The sequence below is a fragment of the Dipodomys merriami genome, unplaced genomic scaffold (genome assembly GCF_024711535.1).
Source record: "Dipodomys merriami isolate MVZ:Mamm:240054 unplaced genomic scaffold, mDipMer1.0.p SCAF_71, whole genome shotgun sequence".
In the NCBI taxonomy this organism is placed as follows: domain Eukaryota; kingdom Metazoa; phylum Chordata; class Mammalia; order Rodentia; family Heteromyidae; genus Dipodomys; species Dipodomys merriami.
In genome coordinates, this window is record NW_027206302.1 from 4335761 (window position 1) to 4347500 (window position 11740).

At 43.6% G+C, this 11740-nt stretch overlaps 1 protein-coding gene across 2 annotated transcripts in view; it reads left to right on the plus strand.

Annotated features, from left to right (window-relative positions):
- The first annotated feature begins 1245 nt into the window (after window positions 1-1245).
- The window catches only part of Ago4 (argonaute RISC component 4), a 46472-nt gene continuing 35977 nt past the window's right edge, over window positions 1246-11740 (plus strand). The window contains exons 1-3 of one of the 2 annotated variants that reach the window (XM_070008785.1): window positions 1246-1490; window positions 7925-8090; window positions 10479-10599. In XM_070008785.1, coding sequence (XP_069864886.1) covers window positions 1472-1490; window positions 7925-8090; window positions 10479-10599 — 306 coding nt within the window. In that variant the 5' untranslated portion in view covers window positions 1246-1471. The remainder of the gene's footprint in view (window positions 1491-7924; window positions 8091-10478; window positions 10600-11740) is intronic. The other variant, XM_070008784.1, reaches the window with a different exon arrangement.

Sequence of the window (11740 nt, forward strand, 5' to 3'; positions counted from 1 at the left end):
TGTTTTTTGAGAGGCTAATTGGAGATCAGAATCTCACTGGGACTTTTCTGACCAGGCTGGCTTTGAACTGCGATCCTCAGGTTTCAGCCTCTTAAAGTAGCTAGGGTTACAGGCATGAGCCACCAGTGCCCAGCTCAGATACCTTTCTCAATGTCTTAAAGGGGGGCTGGGAATGTGGCTTAGTGGTAGAGTGCTTGCCTAACATGCATGAAACCTTGGATTTGATTCCACAGTACCACCTACCCATAAAAAGCCAGACAAGGTGCTGTGGCTCAAGTGGTAGAGTGCTAGCCTTGAACAAAAAAAGCTCAGGGACAGTGCACCGGCCCTGAGTTCAAGCCCCATGACTGAAAAAAAAAGAAAAATGTCTTTGTGTAAGTCACGCACTCTGTGGTCCTTGGCTGTGTCAGCCCTAGGACAGATAGCACATTTTATACCTGTGGGCCAGGATTCCCTCATTCTGCTGGTGAGAAACTGCACCTTGGCCTGTTTATCTTCTCCAAGCCTCAACTCCAAACCTGCCAGGCTCCCTTGGCACCAGGCTGTGAAGGTTGGTGAATTACTGACCGGGGATACTTGACAGAGGACCAGGGAGGAGACTGTGTCTTCACTGCGCTGGGAAGGAAGGGTGACTGGTGTGACACGCGTTGGGTGAAGGAATTAAGGGAAGATTGCTGGGTCTGTGACCTTTAGCGTTCGCTGTCCCAGGAAAAGAAGAGGAAAAAAAGAGACGAGTGGGAGTGGAAGGATGAGGGGTGCCCGGGGAGACCCTCAGGACACTTGTCACGCACAGAAGTGGCGAACCGCCGCTGTGGATCAGCAAGGACGCGAAACCGAGCGTCCGAGGGTGGCCGTCCGCCCGTCCTGACGCCCAGAGGCAGCCCCCGCAGAGCCGTTAGCGCCCATGGGGGACGGCCGCCTTCCGCACACCGGGCAGTGTCGCCGGCGGGCGCGTGCCCGACACGTCCTCTGGGCACTGCCCCCTCCGCGCGCGCACCCGTCCCGCTGCACCCCGCCCCCTGCCCCCGGCCCGGCTTGGGTGGACCCCGCGCGTGCCCGGGGCCGCGCACGCCCCCCTCCGACGCCAGCCGGGACCCCGGGCGGCGCGCGCCGGCGCCCCCTCCCCTCCCCGCCCGGCAGGCGCGCGCCGGCTCCCGCTCCCGCTCCCGCTCCCGCTCCCGCTGGCAGCGGCGACCGCGGCGGCGGCGGCGGCGGCGGCGGCTGTGGCTGTGGGGATTGTTTTTGTTGTCGCTGAGGCCGGAAGAGCCGCGGGAGCCGGGTCCCCGTCCCCGTCCCCGGGCCGGGCGCCGCCGCCGCCCCCTGCCCAGCGCCCGCGTCTCCGCGGCGCCCCTTCAGCGCCAAGATTCCGGAGATCAAGCGTTACGCGGCGGCGGCGGCGGCGGCGGCGGCGGCGGGGCCCGGAGCGGGAGGCACCGGGGACCGGGGCGAGGCGGCCCCCGCCGCTGCTGCCATGGAGGCTCTGGGACCCGGTGAGGAGCGCGCTCGGGGCCGAGGCTGGACCCTGACCCGGGGACCCGCGGGAGGGACCATTGCTACCCGGTCACCCAAACCGACTCGCGCGTCCGCCCCCGGGCTCGGGCCACCAGGCCTCGGGGAAGGGCACTAAGCGGAGGGAGCTGACCAGGGCCTGAGGTGAAGGGGTGGGGGGAGAGCACCGCGCCCCAGCCTGGAGTCTTGGGCGGGATCTCGAGAGCTGAGGAAAGGAGGCCCAGGAAGATGACCTGTGTCCCTTGAATCTCGGGGAGACCTGACTCAACCTCGAGGAGCTTAGAAGATCCGTGTCCCCCCTTCTTCCCCTCCGCCCCCCCCCTCCGCCTCGGGTTGTGGCCAGGCTAGTTTGGGCCTCAAAAGGTCTGTGCCTGAGGAACGCAGAGGTCTGGCCCAAATCACGAAGCACCCCCACTATAGCACACTTACTATCCAGGATGTCTTGGTTTGGGGCCTGCACCCCTATCTTTTACTGTACTGGCAGATGGGCCAAGAGCCCTCAGATGAGGAAGGAGAACTTTGTTAAAACACCTCTCCTGACCCCTGAAGGCCAAGGGGTAAAATGTTCACTCTTTCTCCAAGGATCTATAGTTTGGCCTGTCACTCTGTCATTCCCAGAGTGGTCCAGGTTAGCCCTTGAGAGAATGGGAAGTCACCAGCCAGCCCTCCAGCACAGTCATCAATATCCTGACTTCTCTTCTAATTGGGTTATGAGGGGTTGTGAGGATCAGAGAAGTGTCATTCGCTGTGGGTATGGATGACCTCTTGTTCTCTCCCTCCGCCTATCCCAACCGGAGGACTCATTCTAGGCTGTCTCCAGTGCTGTGTGAACCCCCCAACACGTTTCTAATAACTGGGCTAAGTAGGGCAGGGTTTAGGGCAGTGGTGGAATTAATTTTTCAGACCTTATCTAAATAGTGTACTTAGTTGGAATGGTTCATTTTATTAAGGCATAGAAAAGTAGGTTTATTGTCTGAGTTTGAAAAATTTGCAGGTTTGTTTTCTTAGAACTTGTTTGCATAACTGGGTGATTAAATCCGACCTTCATTTTGTTGCTTAAAGTTAAAGCGTTTTAGAGGCCCCATCCTAGTCCATTTTTTTTTTTAACTGTGGTGTTTTTTTTTTTTTTTTGTCTTTTCTTTTTTGGTACTGGGGATCGAACCCAGGACGTTGCACTTGCTAGGCAAGCGCTTTGCCACTGAGCTACATCCCAGCCCCTAGTCAAATTTTTATATTTGCCTTTAAAAAATAAATTGATTTGAGCCTACTGCGGTGGCACTTCCTTTAATCCCAGCATTTGGAATGCTGAGGCAGGAATTCTATGCCAGTCTGTGCTACTTAGAGCTTGTAAAAAAAATGATTTGTCACATTAATATTATTTGATACATCTCACTGTATTATGCCATTACTCCAGATATGTCCCCCAGCTAAAAGCATGATCAAGACTTTAGAATGTAACAGAACTCTGTTCAAATCCAATCTAATAATTTAATAGTTGTATGACCCTGGGCAAATTACTTAATTCCTTTGAACTTCCATTTCCTCAAAATAAGGGTAATAATAATTATGTGCTGCAAGATTGTTATGAGAATGAAATGAAATAATGTATGTAAAAAGTCTTATTTTAGAGAGTAGAGCATTAGAGATGCTCAATAAATGCTTCTTCCCTCCCTTTGAAGAGTAACTTATAATCGAAGCAACTGTTGCATTTACTAGCTGATATGGAAAGATACTATGTAACTATGTACCCAAGGTGAATTTCATGAAAAGCATCAGCCTGGCAGTGTTAAAAACTGCCCTGGGATTTTTCCCATACCTTACTTTGGTTTGATTTCAATGTTAATAGGTTTGAGTACATACATACCTCTTTTACTCAGCATTGTTCAGATTGGGGGATATTAATTCTCATTAACTACATTTATAAGGCACTAATAATTAAGCCAAAATGTCACATGAATCTTCTCTCTTGAGTGTAATATTTTCCTTGTGCTGTCTAGCAAAATCCTCTTTTAGTGTCATAGTACCTTGGAAAGCTAATTAATAACAAGAAGCTACTTGTTGAGCAAGAAATGAGAACAAAGGGAGTACATAGTTTTGAGTGATCTTGTATCCAGGCTGTTTTAGAACCTAGAGAAGTGTTCCTGCGTCCCTGTAGGACACACCTAGATCTAGTATTTTGTGCTCTCTTTATTGGAATAATCACTTAAAATCTCAATAAGTGTAGTTCTGCCCCCTCCTAACCATCTATGTTCAGTTTATGACTAGATTTATTTTGGTTATGCTGATCATAAGTTTCTTTTTTAATTTTTTTATAAGTTTCTTTTTATTGTTGTTAATGGTAATGCTAAAGATGGAACCCAGGGCCTCACTCACCCCTTTTGTTTGCTAAATTCAAAGAAATCAGGGTTTTTGTGTTGTTTTTTGTTTTGTTTTTGCCAATACCAGGGCTTGAACTCAGGACCTGGGCACTGCCCTGTCCCTGAGCTTCTTTTGCTCAAGGCTAACACTCTACCACTTGAGCCACAGTGCCATTTCTGGCTTTTTCTTTTTATGTGGATCTGAAGAATCAAACCCAGGGCTTCATGTATGCTAAGAAAACACTCTACCACTAAGGCACGTTTGCAGCCCAGAAATCAGGTTTTGAAATAAAATTTATTACTGATTAGTTTTGCAGCATTTGAGTTATCCTACTAGTCTTGAAATGAACATTTTATTTTATTTTTTGGGTCCGGTCATGGGGCCTGAACTCTGGGCCTGGGCGCTGTCCCTCAGCTCTTCAGCTCAAGGCTAGCGCTCTACCACTTGAGCCACAGCGCCACTTCCGGATTTTTTTTCTTTTTGCTTATGTGGTGCTAGGGAATTGAACCCAGGGCCTCATGCATGCAAGGCAAGCACTCTACCACTGAGCCACCTTCCCAGCCCTGAAATTAACATTTTAGAATATAGCTATATATAATGTACAAATTATAAAATACAATGTATCTAAATTAATAAACATTGATATAATAAATGTATAATAATATAACTCAATATATAATATATTGTATTCTGTGTGTTATAGATTGTATATTATATATGTAGATATGTAAATATTTTACTCTACTTTTATTGCTGAGGCAGGTGCTAGGGATCAGATCTAGGTATGTGTTTGTATGCTTGCATGCATTCTACCACAGAGCTACATCTCAACAACCCAACCCTCTACTTGTTAATCTCTTTTTTTTTGTTTTGTTTTGTTAATTTCTTAGTTCCTCTTCCTTGTCCTTTTTTTTTTTTAATGCCAGTTTTGAGGTTTGACCTCAGGGCCTGGGCTCTGTCCCTGAGCTTCTTTTGCTAAAGGCTAGCACTCTACCCCTGGAGCCTCAGAGCCACTTTCAGCTTTTTATGTTTATGTGGTACTGAGGAATCTAACCCAGGGCTTCATGCATGCTAGGCAAGCACTCTGCCAACTGAGCTACATTCCCAGACTTCCTTGTCCTTTTGACATCTAGTACTTCAGAGAAGTATAGATGCCAAAGTACTGTGAAGGCTAGTGGGGGGGGGCAAATGCAGTGGACTGAGAGGCTTTAATTCTAGTCATTGTTTGAAATCAAACTCATAGACAAGTCATTTGATCTAAGTTTCTGTTTCAAAATTTCTCTTCTAAGCTGATCTTTTTTTTTTTGGTCATTCATGGGGCTTGAACCCTGGACCTGGGCACTGTCCCTCAGCTCTTCAGCTCAAGGCCAGTGCTTTACCACTTGAGCCACAGTGTCACTTCTGGTTTTCTGGTGGTTTATTGGAGATAAGAGTCTGGCTTTGAACTGTGGTCCTCAGATCTCCGCCTCCTGAGTAGCTAGGAATACAGGCTTGAGCCATTGATGCCCAGCTTTCTTTTTTTCTTTTCTTTTTTTCTTTTTTTTTGGTGGTGGTACTGAGATTTGAGCTCAGGGCCTAGTGTTTGCTAAATAGGTGCTCTACCATTTGAGCCACATCCCCAGTCAAAGCTGAATTTCTTCTAATTTTAGATTATGATGATTGCTTAAATATACCTTAGAAAATGCAAAGCTGACTTACTGTAAGATTTAATTAGATTGATTTTGCCTGTCACCTCTGATACTGTTTACTTCTTACCTTGTTTGTAGTTGTCTTATCACATCTCAAGTAGATCACATTGTACACCAGAAAGTATAACAGCTCTAAGCAATAATGTTTTTAGTATAAGCTGTGCTTTTGCTTTATTGAAATGTAATTGCATATTAGGGACAAGGTTTCTATTTGAGATTATTGGTAGTATTCCTTTTAACTCTTAATAAATTCTTTTTGTTGTTGTTGTTTTCCTGCCAGTCCTGGGGCTTGAACTCAGGGCCTGGGCACTGTCCCTGAGCTTCTTTTGCTCAAAGTTAGCACTCTACAACTTGAGAGCCACAGCGCCACTTCCAGCTTTTTCTGTTTATGTGATACTGAAGAATTGAACACAGGGCTTCATGCATGCTAGGCAAGCACTCTACCACTATGCCACATTCTCAGCCCAACACTTAGCAAATTCTTGTAACTTGATGGATGTTGAATTAAGTGTCTAGGGGATCAGAAAGTCCATTTCTTCTGAGAATTTACAAGTCTAGTGGAGGAGACAGGATAACATAACAAATGGTTTCTTATACTTGTGCTAAGTTTGAGAATGCAGAGAATGAATCTCCCAGCCTGTGAGAATTAGGAAAGTGTTTCCAAGGAAGTTGTACCTGAACTGAGTTTTAGGAGGAAAATAAACAATGAATTTAACTATTAACAGCATATAGTGATCTGTCAACACACACACACACACAAAATCATTAAAATATTTGCTCTGGTTTTCCTAAGTGGTGTTAGACTAGGGCAGCTTATTGCTTCAACACACATTCTCTCTCTCTCTCTCTCTCTCTCTCTCTCTCTCTCTCTCTCTCTCTCTCTCTCTCTCTCTCTCTCTCTCTCTTTTTCTCCCTCCTTCCCTCTCCCTCTCTCTCCCTCTCCCTACCTCTCTCTCTCCCTCCCTCTCTCTCTCTCCCTCTCACCTTCTCTTCTTCTCTTCCTCCCTCCCTCTCTCCTTTTCTCCTCTCCTCTCTTTTGTTCTTCTGTCTCTCCTTCTCTCTCCTTCTTTCTCTCCCCTTTCACCCAGCTACAATTTGAACTCAGGTCCTCATTGCTTACTAGGCAAGTAGTTTTACCACTTGAACCATATCTCCTAGCCCTGAAGTTTTCTCTCTTTGGTGAATTGTCTTTGTTTTCAATGAAATGGCATGACAGTAAAGGAGTTGGTAACTTTCCATTGTAACTGCAACCTACATTGCTCAACATAGCAGAAAGATATTTATTTTTTTAGGCTTGTGCCCACTTGATATTCTCATCAAAGGGAGTATGTGTTTCTCTAGACAAATATCTCTCAGATTGTGTTCCACAAAATTCCTTCCTGCTGAAAAGTAATACATTTTCAACTTTGAGGGAAAGGAAGAGAGAGGTGGGGGAGGGCAAAGAAAGGAGAAAGAATGATCTATGGAAAAATAAACTGGATAAATGATGAGCTAAAGTTAGGAATACGTATTTATTACATGATTTTTTAGAGAATTTAATATGATAATATTAAATTTTGGAGGTTTCCGGGTATTTTTTGTGGCATTGGTGTATGAACTAAGGGCCTTGAACTTTCAAGGCTTTCTTGCTTGTCTGGTTCTCTGTCCCTTGAGCCACTCCTCCACTTACTCTGTGTGTGTGTGTGTGTGTGTGTGTGTGTGTATGTCAGAGAGAGAGAGAAAGAGAGAGGGAGAGGGATTCACAATTTCATATTTTAGAGCAGGCTGTGCTTGAACTCTCATTCCTCCTGTTTCAGCCTTCTGAGTGCTAGAATTAAAGTTGTGTGCCACCATGCCTGGATTTTATTTTAAAATACATATAATTTTATACACCTAGCAATTGAACTATTAATGATTACACAAAGTTTTACACAGGGGCTGGGAAGGTGGCTCAGTGGAGGAGTGTTTGCCTAGCATGCATGAGGCTCTAGGTGCGATTCCTCAGCCATATACACAGAAAAAGGCCGGAAGTGGCACTGTGGCTCAAGTGGTAGAGTGCTAGTCTTGAGCAAAAAGAAGCTCAGAGATAGTGCCTATCCTGATTCAAGCCCCAGGACTGGCTTGTTTTACACAGTATCCTATATGTAAGAGGAATTCACCATATTGTCTGTCTAATTTTGATGTCCCTTATATTCAGAATAATAGTGGAGTGATGAAATATTTAGAAATTTTAAGAACCTTAAGTTAATTAAACACTCCCAGACTTTTATGTCAGAATATGTTCAGTGAATAACAAGATCTCATCAAATAGGCTGTCATCATCATTGTCACGAAGGGAACATTCCTCTTCATGACCAAATAGCTAAGCCTATGACTTTCACATTCTTTAGGACCGCCAACCAGCCTCTTTCAGCCACCTCGTCGTCCTGGCCTTGGAACTGTTGGGAAACCAATTCGACTATTAGCCAATCATTTCCAGGTGCAGATCCCAAAAATAGATGTGTATCATTATGATGTGGATATTAAACCAGAAAAACGACCTCGTAGAGTCAATAGGTAAGGATTAGAAAATTTCTGTATTTATGTGTATATATAATTTACTTACCATGTATTATAATGCCCTCTGGATTCGTCAGCAAATTGATTTTGTTTTTAATCTAAGGTGGTAAGTTAGTTTCCTTCCCCTTCTTTCCTTCCTTCCTTCCTTCCTTCCTTCCTTCCTTCCTTCCTTCCTTCCTTCCTTCCTTCCTTCTTCCTCTCTCTCTCTCTTTTTTTGTCCACTGTTGGGCTTGAACTCAGGGCCTAGATGATATCCCAGAGCCTCTTTGTACTCAAGGCTAGCACTCTACCACTTGAACCACAGCACCACTTCTGGTTTTTGTGTGGTTAATTGGAGATAAGAGTCTCAGAAATTTTTCTTCTCGGGCTGGTTTGGAATTGCAGTCCTCAGATCTCAGCCTCCTAAGTAGCTAGGATTACAGGCATGAGCCACCAGTACCTGACTAAGGTGGTAAGTTTCTTATTTGGTTATCCTCCTTTTATTCTATCAGAGTGATTGATATGTCATTGGTCAATGATTAAATATATATTGAATGAGAAAGATAGGTCCCTTTCATTGATCAAGATTATTAGAAGTTTATAAAATAAATGGAGACAGTAGTGCTTATAGGAAATAGTACTGTCTAGAAATTCAAATTTTGGTATTGTGTTGATATTGAATATTGGATATGAATTACCTTGGAAAATTGGGGGTTTGGTGGTTCATTACTATAATCCTAGCTACTCAGGAGACTGAGATCTGAGGGTTGAGATTTGAAGCCAGTGAAGGTAGACAAAATCATCTCCAATTAACCAGCAAATATCTGGGAATAGGGGTATGGCTCGAATAGTAGAATACCAGCTTGAGCAGAAAAGAAAGAAAGGAAGAAAGAAAGAAAGAAAGAAAGAAAGAAAGAAAGAAAGAAAGAAAGAAAGAAAGAAAGAAAGAAAGAAAGAAAGAAAGAAAAGAAAGAAAGAAAGAGAAGGGAAGGAAGGAAGGGAAGGGAAGGAAGGAAGGGAAAGGAAGGAAGGAAGGGAAAGGAAGGAAGGAAGGAAGGAAGGAAGGAAGGAAGGGAAAGGAAGGAAGAAAGGAAGGCAGGAAGGAAGGAAGGAAAGGAAGGAAGGAAAGGAAGGAAGAAAGAATGCAAGGTGCTGTGTTTAAGCTCTAGTCTTGGTACAAAAAAAAAATTTTTTTTTTTTGGTCGGTCGTGGGGCCTGAACTCTGGGCTTAGGCACTGTTCCTGCCCTCTTCAGCTCAAGGAGAGTGCTCTACTACTTGAGCCACAACACCTCTTCCAGTTTTCTAGTGGTTTATTGGAGATAAGAGTCTCTCGGACTTTCCTGCCTGGGCTGGCTTTGAACCGCCAGATCTCAGCCTCCTGAGTAGCTAGGATTACAGGCGTGAGCTACCGGCGCCCGGCTCAAAAAAATTTTTTTTAATTGTTTTGGGGCTAGGATGTAGTTCAGTGGCAAAGTGCTTGCCTAGCAAGTGCAATGTCCTGGGTTCGATCCCCGTACTAAATAAATAAACAATAGTTGTTTTTTTTTTTTTTTAAAGAATTGTCTTGGAAAAATAATGTCAGAAAGAAGCTCTGTTTATTTCTAACATTATTAAGAAAGGTTCTGATGTGGTTAGTCTAGCAGGAATTTACCAGATATGAAGATATTCTCTGTAGCAGAAGATCCAGACTCAGATCTATCTGTATCTTACACTGCATTCCTCAGTTTCCTTGTCACTGCATTTATTTCAGAGTCTGTACATAGTGTGGCCTGTTATATGTGCAAGACCACTTAAGTAAGGCTATGCATGTTTGACTAAAATTATTTTATTCTAAAGGAACTATATCAGTAACTTTTCTAAAGCAAGAGTATTTTACTACATTGCCCTGTCTATACTACTTGAAGACTCTTATTCAAGCCAGGCACCAGTGGCTCACACCTGTAATCCTAGCTACTCAGGAGGCTGAGATCTGAGGATCATGGTTCAAAGCCAGCCTGAACAGGAAAGTCCGTGAGACTCTTATCTCCAATAAACCACTAGAAAACCGGAAGTGGTGCTGTGGCTCAAGCGGTAGAGCACTTGCCTTGAGCTGAAGAGCTGAGAGACAGCACCCAAGCCCAGAGTTCAAGCCCCACAACTGACAAAAAAAAAAAAAAAAGAAAAGAAAAAGGGGTAGGGCTGGGAATGTGGCCTAGTGGTAGAGTGCTTGCCTAGCATGCATGAAGCCCTGGGTTCACCGGCTCCCCGCTTGCTAACTTTTTTTAGTTCCTAAAATGAATCATAACTTTCACTCTTACTCTTTTTAGTAATATCAAACTATATTTAGATGATTAATGTTTAGGTATACTTTCCTTATTGTGCACCATTTTTCAAAGTTAACTGCCACTATCTCCACTACTGTTAAGGGAGGTAGTAGATACAATGGTACGGCACTTCAAGATGCAGATATTTGGTGATCGGCAGCCTGGCTATGATGGCAAAAGAAACATGTACACAGCACATCCACTGCCAATTGGACGGGATAGGGTAAGTGTTAACAAAAAGAAATACTTGGCTTTTTCAATAAGCATTATATATAGCAAAATGTTGACCTTTTTGGTAATACTTCAATTCTTTATTGAGTTGTTTTGCATAGTGATGATAGATTTGTTATTCTGTCCATATTTGTTGCCTCTTAGTTAACTAATAATTAAAGATGAGATGAGCTGTGTATGATAGTGAACACATGTAATCCCAGCTACTCAGGAGGAAGAGGCAGGAAGATCTTGAGTCTGTATTTCAAAAACAAAAATAAAAGGACTAGGTAATAGTAGGTAGAGCACTTGCCTAGTAATCTTGAGGTCCTGGGTTCAATCCCTAGTAACTCAAAAGCAATAAAACAAAAACAAAAATGAAAAAAAACACAACAATCCATAAAGTGAAACATAATCATAAAATTGATCTTCAAATACTTTCTTTAAATATATTCCAAATTTCTCACATTAACAATGTACTTTTAATAAAGTACTACCTAATTCTGAGCCAATTGAGTTTTATAGTACCTGCTTATGAAAATTCATAATAAAAGTACTTTTTAAAACACTTATTTTTAAAATTAAAAAAGCAGAACTAGAGGCTGGGTGCCAGTGACTCAAGCCTGTAATCTTACCTACTCAGGCTGAGACCTAAAAATCACAGTTCAAAACCAGCTGAAACAGCAAAGTCCATGAGATTCTATCTCCAATTAACCACCAAAAAAAGCAGGCCACTGGTAACTCACACCTATATTCCTCACAATTTTAGGATTGTGGTTTGAAGCCAGCCCTGGCAGAAGAGTCTGAGACTCTTATTTCCAATAAAACTACCCAGAAAACCCAGAAGTAACACTGTGGCTCAAGTGGTAGAATGCTAGCCTTGAGCAAAAGAAGCTCAGTGACAGCGCTCATGCTCTGAGTTCAAGCCCCAGGCCCTGAACACACACACAAAAAAGCCACAAGTAGAGCTGTGGCTTAAGTGGTAGAGTGCTAGCCTTGAACACAAAAGATTAGGGACAGCACCCAGACCCTGAATTCAAGCCCCAGTACTGGCACAAAAATTTAAAAAAAGAAAAATGAACACTATATCAAAAGGTAAGAATTTATGAGACCTCCTTTGAATAACTAATTGATATTAATAAAAATATATAGAT